Source organism: Nannospalax galili, unplaced genomic scaffold (assembly GCF_000622305.1).
Source record: "Nannospalax galili isolate Female #2095 unplaced genomic scaffold, S.galili_v1.0 scaffold618, whole genome shotgun sequence".
NCBI lineage: Eukaryota > Metazoa > Chordata > Mammalia > Rodentia > Spalacidae > Nannospalax > Nannospalax galili.
In genome coordinates, this window is record NW_008341873.1 from 137,831 (window position 1) to 156,237 (window position 18,407).

General features: G+C 42.8%; 1 protein-coding gene across 1 annotated transcript in view; it reads left to right on the forward strand.

Moving 5' to 3' along the window:
• The first annotated feature begins 3,377 nt into the window (after positions 1-3,377).
• The window catches only part of Fnbp1l (formin binding protein 1 like), a 111,399-nt gene continuing 96,369 nt past the window's right edge, over positions 3,378-18,407 (forward strand). The window contains exon 1 of the mRNA XM_008837474.3: positions 3,378-3,643. Within this exon, the coding sequence (XP_008835696.1) occupies positions 3,620-3,643 (24 nt within the window). The 5' untranslated portion in view covers positions 3,378-3,619. The remainder of the gene's footprint in view (positions 3,644-18,407) is intronic.

The window sequence follows — 18,407 nt, forward strand, 5'->3', positions numbered from 1 at the left end:
AAAATTTATGGTTGCAGTTGGAATTTAGGGATAGCATCCAGAATAAATGATACACTCCTCTTATAGTAAAAAGGCTTTTCTTTCAAAATTCTTTTAGAGATGAAAATGATGTCATTAAGCTACTTAAAAAAGGATTATGTGAAAAATCACAAACAACTTTAAAAACTGCTCTGCTGGGCTGGCTGGCTGGCTCAATGGGTTAAAGGTGCTTGCTGTTCAATCCTGGAAACCTGCATTTGATCCCTGGAATCTACCTAAGGGTGGAAGAAGGGAACTGACTATGCAGAGTTGCCCTCTGATCTCCACACTGGCACTGTGGCCTTGCGATGCCTTCCCATCATGCACACATACACACAATAATAAAACAGCAGAACAACTCAAACCACATTGTTATATTGATATTCGTCTATGTGACTATATGTATGTGAATATGTGTGTGTGTGTGTGTGTGTTTGTGTAAAATACCTCTGTATATCTGTCAACTAAAATGCTCATTATTTTAGAAATTTGTTACAAAAAGGAATACTTTGAAGTCTGATTAATCTTCATTTTAAACAAAATAAATACTAAACCCATTTATTCCTTATTGTGATCTTTTTTTGTGTGTGTGGTGCTGGGAATTAAACCCAGGAACTTGAACGCGAAAAAGAAATGTTCTACCAGGGCTGGAGAGATGGCTCAGCGGTTAAGAACACTGATTGTTCTTACAGAAGACACAGCTTTGAATTCCAGCACCCACACCGCAGCTAACAACTGTCCATAACTCCAGTTCCAGGGTATCCGACAGCCTCTTCTGTCCTCTGTGGGCATTGCATGACATGGGTGCACTTACCTACATGCAGGCACAACACTCATACACATAAAATAAAATAAAAATTAAACAAAACAAAACAAAAAAAGAAATGTTCTACCATTGAACTGTTACCCCAGCCTTACTTTTCATTTTTAAATCACTTTTGCTTAAAAATTTTGACTAGTGAATTTTAATATGAAGTAATATTGTAAATTACAAATAATTGTCTTAATTTGAGTTTGTCACAATAGGTACAATTTTACAGTAATAGAGGAGAGCAGAAATTTATCTAATTGTGAATATCAAGACTGTTGTTACTAAGTCAGTTTTTTCTATTTCTCAGAACTGGAGATTGAGCCCCAGAGCCTCACACATCCTAGGCAAGTGTTCCATCATTCACAATCCTTTTTTTTTAATTAAAGAAAAATGGATTGTGTAAATTGTGGAAACCTGTTTTGAAAGAAAAAAATACTCATCCTGGAAGTAAATTTTTATGTTATTGAGGAATCACGTAGACAGATGGCTTTAATGTGAATGACTTTTTTTTTTTTTTTTTTTTTTTTTTTTTTTTTTGGTTTTTTGGAGCCAGTTTCCCCCTGTAACCCCAGCTGTCCTGGACCTCACTATGTAGACCAGGTTGGTCTTGAACTCACAAAGATCCGCCTGCCTCTGCCTCCCAAGTGCTGGGATTAAATGTGGGCGCCACCATGCCTGGCGGCATCTTATTTTTCTTTTAATAAAGGAAATTTAATTTTGGTTTGAATTATGGTTCCTATGTCTTAACTTACATGACAGAACCTGTCTACAATAAATCTTAGCATTGGGATGGCTCTAAGGAATGAGGCATCCATTTAATAAATATATTTTCAATTACTAATTAGTGTAACCGGTGATTGCTGCATAAATTCATGATAGCTAGGGAGTGAGAGGGAGAGAAGGGGTGATTAGCACTGTTAAGTGATATAAATAACCTGGAAAGACTTCTGTTTGAAATAGAGACAATATAGAAAAATATTGGAGCTGGGGGTGGTGGCAGACACTTTTAGTGTCAGCACTTGTAGGCAGGTGGATCTCTGTAAGATGGATATCAGCGTGGTCTATATAGGGAGGTTAAGGGGAGATCCTGTGTCAGTCTATTCTCTCTCCCAGCGTGGTCTATATAGGGAGGTTCAGGGGAGATCCTGTGTCAGTCTATTCTCTCTCTCTCTCTCTCTCTCTCTCTCTCTCTCTCTCTCTCTCTCTCCCCCCCTCTAATTCATCTATCAGAACGTATTGCTCAGGTAATGCTTTGAACATCTCATTCTCTCTCCTCACTCCATAACTCTGTAACCCAGGCTGGCTTCCTCTGAGGCACTGATATTACACGTGTGAGCCACCACACCTGACTTTAGAGACTTTAAAAAAGCCTTTAAAAATTGGCCATAACACGTTTGGAAGAAGAGTATTCTGTTCTTGATTTGGCGAGTGGTAGCTGGACTGCTAGGACAGCGCAGGCTAGTGGCCTCAACCTCAAGAGGGAGCACAACTAGGAAAAAAAGGAGGGCTGGAACGGAAGAAGCCTGGCCACCTGTACAGGCTGGGTAGGGGAGGAGTTTCCAACCCTGACAGAGCCTGTAGGGAGAACTTGAAACATTCATCTGTCATGACTCACTGAGTCATACTCTACTAGTTGTAGACTGAAAATGTGTGTGTGTTTTAAAAGACAAGCAATTAATACTGAAGCATATGTCAGGGAGTTACTGAGCATACTGTACTTAATTCCAGCAGCAGCCAAACTTGCTGACTGCCTAACTGTGGAGGTTGGCTGGGAAATAACTCAGCAGAGGAAAAAGGAAGTGCTGATCCTGCATCCCAGATCCCAGTACCAGAGGTCAGATCTCTGAAGTTCTGAACAGGTTGTTTTGCGCTAACCTGGCTTCATGAGGTGCCCACCATCTAGACACAGGCAAGCTCAGAGTCCCTTCTGCAGGTGACAGCGGGTTCACATTAGTCCATCTTTTACCATGGCAACTTCCCCAAAGGATACTGGGTCGTTTGCTTCTTTCTTAAAAAAAAAATCATTTCCCGAAAGAACTTATAACAAATCAAAATGCATTATTAAAAACAGATGCCGAGGCACGTTGCACTCATACTTGACGGTCGACCTCGACACGTTTTTGTGATTCCTGGGGATCGCAAGGTTGACGGATCAAGACCTGGATAAGATGTACCTTCATGAAGCATAAGATTCTTGATAATCTAATAAAAAGGAAGCACAACTGCTCAACCCCAGCCCGAACATTTGGACGAGGACGTTTCTTTGTGGGGCTGAGGTGTGGGGCCTCAGGAGCATGCTCCGAGCAAGGTACAGGCGGGGGCCGCCCTCCTCCTCGCCACCAAGGAGCCAGGGGTTCGAGAGGCGCCGGTGCAACCCGGCGACTTCCGAGGGAGGTGCAGGGGACGCCGCCGAGGGTCGGAGGGGCGCAGGGAAACGGCTGGGCGGGAGCACACGGGTCCGCCCCGATCCCAGGGTGCACCGCGGTCCGCCCCCTCCCCGCGCCGTCCCGCCTCCCCTCGGCCCCGGCCCCCTCCTTCCCTCCCGGCTGCGGGGAGGCGGGGACGCGGCAGCGGCTCGCTCCAGTCGCGTCTCTCTCGCTCTCTCTCTCTCTCTCACTGGGGAGCCCGGCTGTGGCGGCAGCGTTCGAGGCTGGGACTTGCTGCACTGAGAGCCGTGTCCGCCGGCTAGAGCCTGAGGAGAGGCGTCGGGCCAGGTGCGCCGGCGACGGAGTGGACGGAAGCGCGGACAGCGGGAGCAGCCGAACGGCGCGCGTCGCCTCAGGTTCCGCCATGAGCTGGGGCACCGAGCTGTGGGTGAGTGCGGAGCTGGGCGCCGTCGGCAGCGGGAGCCGGGGCTCACCCCGCCCGGCGCGGGGTCCCGCCGGGCTTTGTGCCGCCAGCGTTTCCCGCCGCTCGGCCGGGGCGGGTGTGGACGCCCCGTCGGCGCTCGCGCTCGGAGCCCCGCTGCCCAGTCCTGGACGGCCGCCGCGCCGCCCTGTCCCTCCTTCGCCGCCACTTTCCCGAGGCGCTCAGTTCCTTTGTACCCCGGCGGCGGGGGAGGGGTCCATTGTCCCGCAGGGGCACAGCTCGCGGTTGGGGAGGCCGAGCTCCGCCGACCCCGGGCGGTCCGCGGGGTCGGCAGGGCTCGGGCGTCGCCCGGCCCCGCGGCACGGGGATCCGGGCGGCGCCGCCCCGGCCCCAGGTAGGGGGAGCTGGGCGGCTTTGTTCCGAGCCCGGCCTCCGGCCAGCCAGGCCTAACCCACACGCCCATTTCCCTCTCCCTCTGTGCTCCCGACCCCGTCCTTCGGTGCTCCGGCCCCGCCAGCTCCCACCGCAGCATTTTGGGGCTGGTGGCTCTGCTTTTGTGACCCGAATTAGATAGAGCGGACGACGAAGGAAGCGCACGGCTTCGCGATGGCTTGATTTCCCTCCCGTTCTTTATTCTCACTTCTCTCATTTGTCTCTTCCTCGCCTTTCTGGGGCGCTGGAGGCTCCAGACAATGCCCAGTGTGTGGCCGAGGTGCGGGCTTGGAGGGTCAGGAGAATGGGCTCGGGCCGTCGCCACCTGAGGGTGGTGGTGTGCAGGGCTGTGATTTCTCAGGTGTGGCCGGGGAGACTGGCGGCCTGGGGGTGCTGTTCCGACCGCCGCCCCGCCTCTGCCACTCCTCTTTTTATCCCACCTGTGCATATTGTCGGTGCCTTTGTTTGCGGGAATCTCGTGGAATCGCTGCCAAGAGAGGGGAGAGATACTTTTGAGTATGTGCACAGACTGGGAAGCGAAGCAGATCGTTTAATTGGAGGACCAAATGTTTTCTCGTTTTCTACGTTTTACAGATTGGGAATTTTAGAACTGAGACTTTAAAGCTCAAGTAGTTGAACACCGCCTTAGCCCAGCCCAGGAATCTGTCCTGTAACAAGTGCTTGCCCACTCTAAAAACACACCACCCCAAGAGAAAATACCTCAGGAGCCTCTCCATTCTGTATCTTAGATAGCATTGATTGTTCTAATCATATAATTTTACATGAAGCATGTAAAATTCAACTTTTATCATTCTTGAGGTTCTCGGGTGTTATTGGCCCTTTTTTATTTGTACATTTTATGATTGACTGTAGTGTTACCAATGAGTGGAAATGGGTGTAGGTTTCCATTTTTAAAAGATTTACGTTTTATGTGTGTGTTTTGCCTGTATGTGCAGCATGTGCACACAGTGCGGGCAGAAGCCAGACGAAGGCATCGCATCCTTTGGAGCTGGAGTTACAGGCAGTTATGAGCTAACTGATGTGGGTGCTGGGAACTGAATTGGAGTCCTCTGCAAGAGCAGCATGTTTTTTACTTATTAGAATGTAACATTTTAGTTTTTTGAGAAGGCAGTTAAAATTCCGTAGGAAAAAAATGTGTAGTTATGAGTATATATGACAGAAATAAGCTGGACACATCGCATTCAAATGCTTTATTTAAAATTTTGCTGCTAGGACTGAAGAGATTGCTCAGTGGATAAAGTACTTGTGGAAGTATGAGGACTGCACTTGGGATTCCCAGAACCTGTGTAAGAGTGGGGCAGGCATGGTGGCTACCTGTAATCCTAGCAGACAGTCCCTGGTGCAAACTGGCTAGCTAGGCTAGGAAGTGATGAGCCCCAGGTTCAGATAGAGACCCTGCCTCAATAAATAAAATGGATAAATAAAATGGATAGAGGCCCTGTATTTCAGTTCAAGCCATGTATAACTACCACACTGAAAAGATGTAAAAAAGGTTAATGCTTGATCATTCAACAGATCTTCATGCTTGTGGCCTGTATTCTAAGCTAGGCTTTGTGGGTATAAGCTAAAATAATCTACTAAATAGCAGTTTGAGCCTTTGTGATTTAAGACTTTAGAACTTATCCCTAAACAAGTAGAAAGTGACAAATGGAAGTAAAAGCTATGAAAAGTTACTTTTTATTTTGTTTCATCATCACAGGGAAAGCTTTAGGAAAATGTGTCATTTCAGGTAGATAAGAAAGTTATGCATGTGTGAATTCTGAAAAATTCCTAGGGGCCAGAGATTATGTTCTATTCATTGCTCATTCATTGTCTGATTCATTAATGTTTTCTTCAGTTACCAGCATGCTTAGAGCATAGAGCCCCACACTGGAAGGAACCTTACTGTTTTCTGGGCTGACCGATTATAGTGGGTGGATTTGACTCGCATGAGTGTAAGATGCTTGAAAGTAGTTGGGAGTAGGCTGGGACCAGACACAGAGGTTGGTCTGACTGAACGTTTCATTCAAGATCCTGGTATTTGTGTGTCTGTCTTTATGTAGTTATGCATTAGCATATAATTAACCTAATTTTTGAAACATTAAAAAAAATCTCCAGAAGGAAATCTTAGTTTGCTTTAGTAGAAGGGATTACCTCTTCCTTCCCCAATCCTTTTGTAGAAGATGAATTCCTCTAGGTTTTTATTTTATTTTTTATTTCTATTTTATGTGTGTGAGTATATTGCCTGCATGTATGTAAGTGCACCTGTGTTGTGCAGTGTCCGTGGAGGCCAGAAGAGGGTGTCAGATCCCCTGGAACTGGAGTTACAAATAGTTGTTAGCTGCCATATGGGTGCTGGGAACTGAACCCAGGTCCTCTGCAGAGCAGCCAGTGCTCTTAACCACTGAGCCATCCCTCCAGAGCCAAATTCCCCTCTGTGTTTTAGGAGAGAAAAGTTAGTTTTATCACTCCTGCAAGAATATTTGAAGAGTGTTATACAGTGAAGTATTAATATGGTAGTGATTCTGAAATCAGCTGTAACTTTTTGTTTGGTTGGTTTATTTTTGAGTCAGGGTCTCCCTGTATCCCCAGCTGGCCTGGAACTCTCTGTATAGACCAGGCTGGCCTTGAACTCACAGAGATCTGCCTGCCCTTGTCTACCAAGTGCTGGGATTAAAGGCGTGCACCATCACCCCAGGCTCTGCTCTAACTTTTTAATATGTATTAATATTATTACAACTTGTTTATACTGTTTCTTTTCCCTCTCCCCTTATCCGTGACTTAGAATTTTTACTTCTATATCACTTTAGTTACCAGAACCGTTTCTGGAAGTGAAAGAATCTTCATATGGGAAAATGCAGTGAATCTTGATTGTGCCAGTTCTGCTCTTATGACTTTTGTGAGGTGATTTATGCACTGAGAGTTTTCTCATGTAATGAACTTATTTTTGAGTATGTGAGGCACTATCTTCTAATTGCTGATAGAATGATAAATGCTTTAAGTTGCAAATTGTTCTTTAAAAGTAGTCTATTTGGGCTACAGATAATTTTAATATTGTCACTTGTGCTTTTCAGCATTTTCCTCCTTTTTTCATAAAATATGTTGTGGTGAAATTTGGGATTGCTTTTGCATAATTTCCATTGACTAGTGCTTTGAAACTTACAGCATAAAGGGATGCTATCACACATTTGGAAGATGGTAGCTGACTGCTTTGTTAATTTGAGATTCAGCATTTAGGATTTGTGTGGAACCCAAGAGAAAGGCATAGTGAGAGAGGTTTTATTATAAAATATCCCTGTTGAATCCAAACTAGCTATTAATGTTTAGGGTTTAGGAGCAATTTTCCTTAAGTTCTTTTTTATTTGTTTGAGACAGGGCCCCCTCACTCCCTGTGTAGGTGAGGTAGATCTTTCTGCCACCACCTTGCAAGTGCTGGGATTACAGCTGTGCCCTACTGTGCTGGCTTCTCTTTAATTTCTTAGCAGAAAACTAATCAGTAGCCTTTGAAAATACCTGATGAGGGGGCTGGAGATAGGGTAGAATATTTGCCCAAGCATCCTTGGGTTTGTTTCCTAATGCAGGGTAGGGGGAGAGGAATGTTAATGAGGGGCGTGAAATAATATTATATGCTTATTGTAGTTTGAAAAACACAAGCTCATAGAGTCAGATTTTCCCAGTTTGGGCATATCAGTATTTCATTTTTAAAGGCTACCTGTTTTGTTTGCATTCTGTCTTTTCTGTATATTCAAGTTCTAAACAGGCAATTGGCATATAGTAAGCACTCAAATGCTTGCCTTGGTGGAAAATTCAGGGGATTGCTGTAACTTTTATTATGCTTTAGATACTAAGGCAGTGTAGTTTTCATTTCCTGGATGTGTATTAGTTGGCTCTCCCTGGGTTCTGCATCAGTGGAGACAACCAACTGTGGTTTAAAAATGTTTGAAAAAGATTGTGCCTGAATGGAACACTAAAAAACAATTTTTTCCTAGTTATTATTCCCTAAGCAGTGCAGTATTAACAGCTGTTTACATAGCATTTTTATTAGGTATTATTAGTAATCTGGAGATGATTCAAAGTGTGTGGAAAGATTTGTAGGACATGTGAGTAGGATGTATCATATACCGTATCATTTTGTAGAGGCATTCATATACAGTGAGCAGTTCTAGAACTAGTCCCTTATGGATTCTGAAGGATGGCTGTACCTTTCATAACCTGTTTTGGCCTTAGTTCTTTTCATAATTTGGAAATATAATCAGCTGTGTTTTTTCATATGAAAAATTTCTCAATTTATTTAGATTTTGGGGGGGGGCTTTTTTGAGATAGGGTCTCCCTGTAGCCCCAACTGGCCTTGAACTCACTTTGTAGACCAGGCTGGCCTTGAACTTGCAGAGATCTTGTGCCTCTGCCTCCCGAATGCTGAGATTAAAGGCATGCACCAACCATGCCCGGTATAATTGATAACTTTTAATAGCATATTTTCAGGCCCTTTGGATTTTAAAACACAAAAACAGTACACCCAATTTTTTGTTATCTGCTTTGACTATTGATGGATGGTTTTCAGTAAGAAAGCTGATATTAATGTCTGACAATAAACTAGGAAAGGAGATTGACTTTTAGGGAACACCGATATTAAGGTGATTCTGAGAGGTTTGTTTTTTTTTTTTTCCTCCCCTTCTGGACTGACCTAGGTGATAGACTGAATTGACATTCTTTACTATTTGCCAAGGTTAAGTGTAGTTAATATTTAACTTAAAAAAAAAAATCAGAAAATTTCCTTCATCTTCTTTTTAAAAGTTTCATTAATGCATGTCTTTTTCCCAACATTTGAGAGACAGAGGCAGGCAAATCTCTGTAAGAGGCCGGCCTGGTCTACATAGTGAGTTCTAAGCCAGCTGGGGCTACAGGGAGACCCTGTTTTTTTAAAAAATGTATTTAGATAAAACATTTAATGAACTATGGAAATATCTATGTAGACCCTGAAGATTTTTAAATAGATTTTATTTTTGTTTTTAATTATGTATATATGTGTGTCTGTGTGTGGGTATGTACATATGCATCCAGGGAAGCCAGAAAAGGGTGTTGGATATCCTGGAATAGAGTTACAGGCAGTTCTGAGCTGTCTGAACTTGGGTCCTATGCAAGACCAGTGTGTGCTCTTAACCACCAAACCATTTCTCCATCCCCAGCTTGATTTTTTTTTTAATGAAAATACTTAAGTAACTTTAACAAGGTCAAGATACAGAACCTTCCATGTGTCATCCTCATTAACTTTCTTCCTCAAAGGTAACAGCTATTCTGATTTGTGTCATCGTTGATTACCTCACAGGTTTTTTGTTGTTGTTTTTTTTTTCTTTTTTAAAAAGTTTTTATTTATTATTTTATGCATATGAGTGTATTGCCTGCATGTAGGTAAGTGCACCCATGTCATGCAATGCCCGCGGAGGACAGAAGAGGCCGTCAGATCCCTTGGGACTAGAGTTACTGACAGTTGTTAGCTGCCATGTGAGTGTTGGGATTCAAACCTGGGTCTTCTGCAAGAACAGTCAGTGTTCTCAACCACTGAGCCATCTCTCCAGCCCCTTTTTCTTTATTTTTTATGTTTATGAGTGTATTGCTTTCATGTATGTAGGTGCACCTGGGTCATGCAATGCCCACAGAGGTCAGAAGAGTGCATGGATCCTCTGGAACAGTTACAAACAGTTGTTAGCTGCCATGTGTGCTGGGAATCAAACCCAGGTCCTCTACAAGAGAACCACTGAGCCATCTCTCCAACACTGGGAAAATGTTTTAAAAAATACTTATTTTTTTATATATTAAAAAAAATTTTTTAGAAGAAGCATTTTATTACAGCTTTAACATACTCAGTAACAATTTCCAGAGCAAAGATACATCTCTTTCAAAAGTGGCTATAAAATTTTTAGGTTCACAGTTGAATTAATACAGTTATACAATATTGAACTCATTATAAGCCCTGTAAGACATAAATATGTATGAGTGTATATATGTAAGTGCACCACATGCATGCAGTGCCTGCAGAGGACAGAAGAGGGTGTCAGATTCCCTAGACATGGAGTCACTGATGGTTGTTAGCCAAACCTAGGTCCTCTGCAAGAGCAGCCAGTGCTTTAATCTCTGAGTAGATATTTTTGTAAAGCACAACTTTGTTAAGGGAAGTAGTACCAATATAATAAATAACCCATGAGGCTGGAGAGATGATTCAGCAGTTAAGAGCACTAGCTGCTCTTGCAGAGGACCTGGGTTCCATTCTTCTGATCTCTGTGGGCGCTACATTACATGGGTGCACTTACATATATGCAGGAAATACACTAATACACATAAAATAAAAATAATAAAATATTTTTAAAAACCTAAGTTAAAAATGGGCCAATGGGGCTGTAGAGATGGCTCAGGGAGTAATGTTCTTGCTGTGCAAGCCTGAGAACCAGAGTTTGAATCCCCAGAACTCATGTAAAGCTGGCATACAGCATGTGTCCATAATCTCTGTTCTTATAGTGAGGTAGGAGGTGGAGAAAGAATCTTTGGAAGCCCATGAGCCAGCTAGCTTGGCATATTCAGCAGCTAATGACAAAGAACCCTGTCTCAAACAAGATGGAAGGCAAGGACTGACGCTGAAGTTGTCTTTGAACCTCCACACATGTGCTGTGAATGTGCAAGTGCACGTGTACATGCATGCAAGGGACCTGAATAAACATTACTCAGAAGACCAACAGGTGTATGGAAAAATGTTCAGTGTCACTACTCATCAGGACAATGCAAATTGAAACCACAATGAGATATCACCTCATGCCTGTTAAAATGTCTGTTATCAAAATGATGTAAAATAAGTGTTGGTGAACATGTAAAGAAAAGAGAACTCTTGTATACTGTTGGTGGGAATGTAAATCAGTACAGCCATATTATGTAAAACAGTATGGAAGTTCCTAAGAAGTAGAGAACTAAAACATCATGTGCTTCAACACTCTCCCTACTGGGTATATTCCTAAAGAAGGAAAGGAGTGTGTTGAAGAGATGTCTGTACTCCATGTTCGATGCAGTAGTATTCCCAGTAGCCAAAACATAGCTGAATTGAATTTTGTTTCCTTCCAAAAGGTGAAACTTGATCTCCCAATGCAGCAGTGTTTAGCAGTGAGACCGCTAGAGATGATTAGATCACAAGGACTCTGCCTTTAAGAATGGGATTGGGGCCCTTATAAAGGGCTTGAAGGAAAGGTTTTTCCCTCATTCCTCCCTGCTTTTCTACCTTATATCATGTGAGAATACAGCAAGGTGATGCCATATCAGAAGCAGAGAACAGCCCTCAGCAGATACCAGTTCTGCCAGTGCCCTAATCTTGAACTTCTCAGCCACCAGAACTGTGAGGAACAGATTTCATTATAAATTATCTAGTTTCCAAACAAAGGAACAAAAAACAACAGCAAAACTATCCAGTTTCGTGTATTTTACTGTAGCAGGACAGAAGGACTAAATCAGGAATCAACCTAAATATTAATAGATGAATGGATAAAGAAAGTATACATACACAGTGCAATACTATTCAACCTTTAAAAATAAATTCTCTTATTTGAGACAGTATGGATGAACCGGAAGGACTTCGTGTTAAGTGAAATAAACTAGGTACAGGAAAACATATGCAACTTGATTTCATGTATGTGGAAGTACAAAGAATTGTACTCATAGGAACAAAGTGTAAATAACCTTTATCAAAGGCTGTAAAGTTTTGAGGGAGTGAAATGTTTGTCAAAGGACATAAATTTTCAGTTTGTCAAGAGATGTTATGAATCATGATGATTATAATTATTAGCAACAACTTTGTATACTTAAATTGCTCAGAGTAGATTTAAAATTTTTTCGACAAAGTTGTATGTGGTAATGCTTACGTTAAATAGTAGCTTGATTTAGCTATTTCACCATATATATCCATATATCATCATATACCATAAAATACAATTTTACTTGTCAGTTATAAAAGTAAGATGAGTTGGTGTTTTGTAACTTGGAGGTTTTTTTTTTTTCTTTTTTTTTGACCCTTGTACAGTATCCATAATCTTCAGCTTGCTTTTTTCATTGGTTTTGGTCTCTTTCATGTTAGCAGCTTTTTTAAAATATGTTGTGTCTGTAGAACCCTGGATTAAATAGTCTGCTAAGCTCTGATGCAACCTACCTGTGTTTTGGGCTAGATCTGTTTTTTGGGTGGTTTTTTTTGTGGGGGGGGTATTTTTTTTTGCTGTTGTTAAATATGTCTTTTCATTTGCTTTCATTTTTGTTTTGTTTATTTGTATGTCTTTTTGCAGTGTGGAAATGAATCCCAGGGCCTCTGCATGCACTGAGCCACAGCCCTGGGTTCAGTGTTTCTGCTTTTGATTCCTTTTAGGGATTTTGTTTGATGTTTTACTGCTAATTTTTTTTTAAAAATTACTTTTTATGTGTAGGAGTGCTTTGCCTACATGCATGTAAGTGCACCCCATGTACACGGTGCCCACAGAGATCAGAAGAGGGTGTCAGATCCCTTGGAACTGAAGTTACTGGTGGTTGTTAGCTGCCATATGGGTGCTGGGAACTGATCTCAGGCTTCTCCAAGAGCAGCCAGTGCTCTTAACCACTGAGCTGTTTCTCCAGCGTTCCCTCTTCCTTCCCTTTCTTTCGACAGGGTCTTACTCTATAGTCTACACTCTGTAGTCTAGATTAGCCTGGAAAACTTACTATGTAGCTTGGGCTCTCCCACTTGAAGTAATTTTCTTGCCTCAGCCTCCTAAGGGCTGGGATTCCAAGTGTGAACCACCATGCCCAGGTGTCTGCTTCTACCTTCTTGCATGCCTATTTTTTTTTTTTTTTTTTTGGAGACAGTCTTATATATAGTCCAGGCTGGCTCTGAACTTGCTGTATAGCCAAGTTTGCCTTAGAATCCTGATCCTCCTGTCTCAGCCTCCTGAGTGCTGGGATTACAAGCATGTGACAGCACACTCAATCATTGCTAGTTCCATTTCTGTTGTGAAAGCTAAGGTGATGTGCGTAGTCTTTCTGAGGTAGAAGTAAGTTCATTAATTGAGATCACATGTACAATTACTATTTGATCTTAAGGGCTACAACTTGATTCTCTTCCTTTCCCTCACTCCCTCCTGGTACCTAGTAGTTAACTTTAGAGGTAGGCTTTAACTGTCAGTGTCAGCGTCTGTGCAATTAATTTAGATTTTCCCTGAGGAATGTAAGGTAGTAATTGTAGCTCTAACCATCATGTCTGTATTTAAAGATGGAAAAAAAAAAAAAAAAAAAAAAAAGGCAGCATAAACTGTGTAAATGCAGAGGCTGTTTCCCCATAATCCTATAACAAACTTCACTTTAGGTCTCACTGTCCAGTGCCTGGCACATTGCCACTTGGACAATAATAGAGTCCTAGTAGAAAGGAAGAGAAGAAACAGGTAGAAGGTAGTTCAGAGCATAGAATTTACTATATCATATCTGCTCCCAAGGAGTTAGTGATGACTTTATAGAGTCAAAATGTGTGTATATTTTAATGATAACATGAGAATTAAGACAGTGTGCTAGCATAGACATTTTAGAGGAGAATGTATCTTCAAGCATGTCACATAGCCCATCGTTGTTTTAAGAGGTCTGTTGGAGAAAGTTCTGTGTGGCTTAGCTGGAATCTGTGGGTTCTATGCCTCATTGCTATCGCCTGACAGAATGGGTGGGTGTTTTGGACTAGTGTCTAGAATAGTGATAGTGTGGTGGACTCTACCTGACACAGATAAAGAAAGCCCTTTCAGGGACTGAGGAAAGAGTCCTGTGGTAAGTCTAGACATTTATTTTATATGTATTGTTTTTCTGGATGTTGGGAATGACAAAGATTTGTAGTTAGCCTGGTCACCTAGATATAGCTGTAAGTTTGTCTACAGTGAGTAGCAGACCATCAGTTTGGAGTTATTCTCACTTGTTTTAAATTGATCAACTTTGATTTTTAGACTAACTCTAAATTTATATAGATCTTGAGCAGATAGTTCAGAGATAGTTCCCATGTTATTCCTCCTATTATTATCTTAGCATGACACATTTGACATAATCAAATATTGATACACTATTAATTAAGGACTACGGTTTGTTCATATTTACATTTAATTGTCATGTTGCCTTAGGCAGTTGACAGTGGCATTTTCTTAGACTTTCATTGCTTTTGATGACCTTGAGAGTTTTGAGGAGTCTAGTTGATATAACATAGGCTGCTCTTCCAGTGGAGTGTCTGATGTTTTCCTCATGATCAGTCTGTGGCTATGGTTTTTTTGATGAGGAAGATCACATACTATTTTCATAACCTTATTTTAAGATAGAGAGTATCATCAGGATTTATTGTTGATACTGATTTTGATCACTTGGTGGAAGCAATATTTGTCAGTTTTGCGTCATCTTTCCCTTTTTCTTTGTGTTGTATATATAGGAAGTCTTTATGCAGCCCACATGAGAAAGGTGTTATCTTTCCCTCCGTTTGGGTGGAGTATCTACATCATTTGAATTCTTCTATACAGATTTATCTATTGTCCCCACTTACTGATTTATTCAGTCTTTTATTTCAAGGGCTTATAGATACTTAGTTTATACATTGGGTTATACTCCACTATTGCTTTGTTAGTTTTGTTGTTCAGATTGCCATTGGAGCTCCTTCAGGTTGGCTCTTATGCCCTTTTAATATATGTCCAAAGTAGGGATTTTAGTTTTTAAGTATTTCTTACTTTCTGGGACTATAATATGCTAGACTGATTTTGTAAATTTCCTACTCTAGTCCTAGAATTAACCATTTCTGCATTTTATTGGAGAATGGTAATAGAAATCAAACTCTGACTGGTAAATGGGGTGTTCCTGCCTAGCTTTCGTTTATATGCCTATCTATAAATGTCTCTATGTGTAACTAACTACCTGTATCTATATTAAACCAGAGTTCTTATGATGTCCCCAAATTAATCTGTTATCATGACTTCCTTCTCGCCTTCCTCTTTGGTTATCTGTACATTTTTACTACAACTTTCTTTAGCTATCATCTTTTGCTTGGTTATTTCCAGTATGCATATACACCCATATTAAAGCTATTAACCCATATTTCTGAGTGAAGCAACCTTATTAGTTAGAATATGGTGATTATGTCCATCTGCTTTTGCCTTTGGTTTTAGATTCTTCATTAGATCTGTATTTTTTTTCCTTTTCTTCAGTCAGATTTTTTCATACACTTGTAAATTAGGTTCTTTTATCATTCTGTATTCTTTTCTAGGATCCAATGATTGCCCACATGATTTTTTTTTAACGACTTTGAAGCTTTGAAGGCATTATGCTAAGTACAGCAAGTCAGACATAAAGAAAAAAATGCCATATGATTTCACTTGCATACAATTCAAGAGTAGTAAGAATCATGGAGAAGGAAATAGAATAATGGATGCTAGAGACTAGGAGGAGGACAGAATGGTTGTTTGGATATAGAACCTCAAAGATCATAGGGGTCATGGAGATGGGTAGTGGTAATGGTTGTACAGAGGTGTGAATGTACCTACTGCAGTTGAACTGCATGTATACTGAAAAGTGGTTAAAGTAGACTGGGCAAGGTGGTGTAATCCCAACATTTGGGAGGTGGAGGCAGGAGGAGTCACAAGTTCAAGGTCTACCTGGGCTACATAGTAAGAACCCATTGGAAAAAAAGATGTGGCAAACTATATTATATATGCTTGTCTTAGTTTGCTTCTCTATTGCTGTGATGAAACACTCTGACCAAAACCAACTTGGGGAGGAAAGGGTTTATTTTATCTTACATTTCCCAGGTCACAGTTCATCACTGAGGGAAGTCAGGGTAGGAACTTGGAGGCAGGAGCTGAAGCACAGACCATGGAGGAACACCGCTTATTGGCTTGCTTCTCTGGCCTGTGCCAGTCTGCTTTCTTAATCAACTCAGGACCACTTGCCCAGGCTTGGCACCACCCACAATGGACTGGGCCCTCCTACATCACTCAACAGTCAAGAAAATGCCCCACAGAAATGGCCACAGGCTAGTCCACTGGAGGAAGTTCCTTAGTTGAGGTTCCCTCTACCCAGGTGTGTCAAGGTAACAACTAAAGCTATCCAGCACAATTGACCCCTTGTCAACTTGACACACAGACATAGCACTATTAACCACAACCTTTCCATTTCTTATCCCCAAGATCTCGTGTTAATATTAATATTACAGCATAAAAAAGTACAACTTTAAAAGTCTCACAGTCCTTAAAAATTCAAACACTTAAAAAGTCCAAAGTCTCTTTAAAAAAGTCTCTTAACTGGTAGGCTGACTGTCCTAGCAGACAGCCTGAGAGGGTGGGTTTGGACCTCCATCGGAGTAGGGGCTTGGAGCTCAGCAGACTGCCAGAGAGTACCGGGTTCTGGCCTCCCTCTGGCCTCCAACTACCAGAGGGCCTGAGCACCCAGGTGGACTGCCTGACAACCCCTGATCCTGCTTCCACCTGGTGGTGAGCTTCCCCTAATTGCACCATACCATCACCAGATGAGGACCAGTCCACCGTGGCTGGAGGGTGTCCTTCACTCCTTTTTGCTGCGTGTGCACCCGCAGGTAGGCGTGATCTCCAGGTTGAAGTGGGTGGTCAATCTGTCCTTTAGAAGCCTGAGGAATAATCCGGTCAGCATGTTCCCTGAGTAGTTTTCTTAGAAGGGTGAAGGCAGGTAAATAATCGTGTAGAGGGGAGGGGTGCTGGAGTAGGAGGTTGTTGAGAAGGAACGGTCTTCCATACATAAGTTCAAAAGGACTGAGGAAGGAAGGAGCCCTTGGAATGGCTCTCAGTTTAGTAAGGGCAAGGGACAGAAGAGTCACCCAGGATTGGTGTAACTCTAGGGAGAGTTTAGTAAGGTGGTCCTTAAGAAGGGAGTTAGCTCGTTCCACCTTCCCTGAGGATTGAGGATGGTAGGGAATGTGTAACCTCCAGGTTATTCCCAGGGACTGAGAGACTGCCTGAGTTACTTTGGAGGTAAAACCTGGGCCATTATCTGATTGGAGAGTGAGGGGAAGACCGAAACGAGGAAGAATGTTTTGAATTAAACAGTTAGCCACGATATCTGCTGTTTCACCTGTTGTGGGAAAAGCTTCTACCCAAATGTATCTACCCAAACCAGGAGATACTTAAGCTCCTTGTGAGTAGGCATGAGAGTGCAGTCTATCCGCCAGTCGACTCCTGGGAGAGCCCCCCAGTGCTGGTGAGGTTTGAAAGATGGAGGAGGGCGGCTTCCGCCCTGCAGGGAGACAACGGCACAGGTAGAGCATTGCCTGGTGACTTCTGTGAGAAGCATAAAAAGTTTAGGGCAATAGATGAGGGGTTCCAGGAATTTGTACAGCGAGCGAGCACCTTGTGAAAAACATTATGTAAACAGGTTAAGATAGAAGAAGCTTGTCCCTCAGGCAGGCAATACTTGTCTGATAGAAGAAGCCATCCCCCTGGGCCCTGAGTGGCCCCTTTGTCCAGAAGGCTCCTGCGTTGTTGTGCAGGATAGGAAGGGGACATTCCTGTTGGTGCCAGGAAGTGTAAGCCATCAGAAGGGGGGAGGGTCGTACTAGCTTCCTTGGCTGTCCTGTCTGCTAGGTCATTGCCTCTGGCTATGGGATCAGTGAGAGGCTGATGTCCTCGACAGTGGATCACAGCCGCTTTAGTTGGGAGGTAGGAAGCTTCTAGGAGTTTAAGAATCAAAGGGCCCCATTGGTTAGGGGTTCCCTTGGTTGTTAAGAGACCCCTTTCCTTCCATATTGAGGCATGGTGATGGAGTATGTGGAAGGCATACTTAGAGAGTGTAAAAATATTAACTGTCTGTCCCTTGGCTAGAATCAGAGCCCTGATGAGTGCCACAAGTTCAGCTTTTTGTGACGTGGTTCCAGGTGGCAGGGGTCCTGACTCAATGACCTCAGTGAGAGACACTATGGCATACCCCACCCTGCAAGACCCAGTTGGGGTGAGAGTTGAACTCCCGTCCACAAACCAAGTCAGGGCTGGGTTTGGCAGGGGATCTGGAGAGATTAAGGGATCCTGATAGGAGAGTTCCTGAAGAGTTTCCAGGCATGAGTGGGTGAGTGGTTCACTGGAAGGGAGGAGGGAAGCTGGATTGAGAGGAGGGCAGGAATCAAGGGAGAGCGAGGGGTTTTCAAGAAATGTAACATGAAAGAGTTGTAGTTTAGAGGGAGCTAGACTGGCAAGAGATGCATGACTTAATAAATCCTTAAGCCGGTGGGGGGAAAGGACAGAGACTGGCTGGCCCAAAGTAAGGTTCAGTCCCTCCTGAGCCAGGAGTGCTGCAGCTGCCAGAGCCC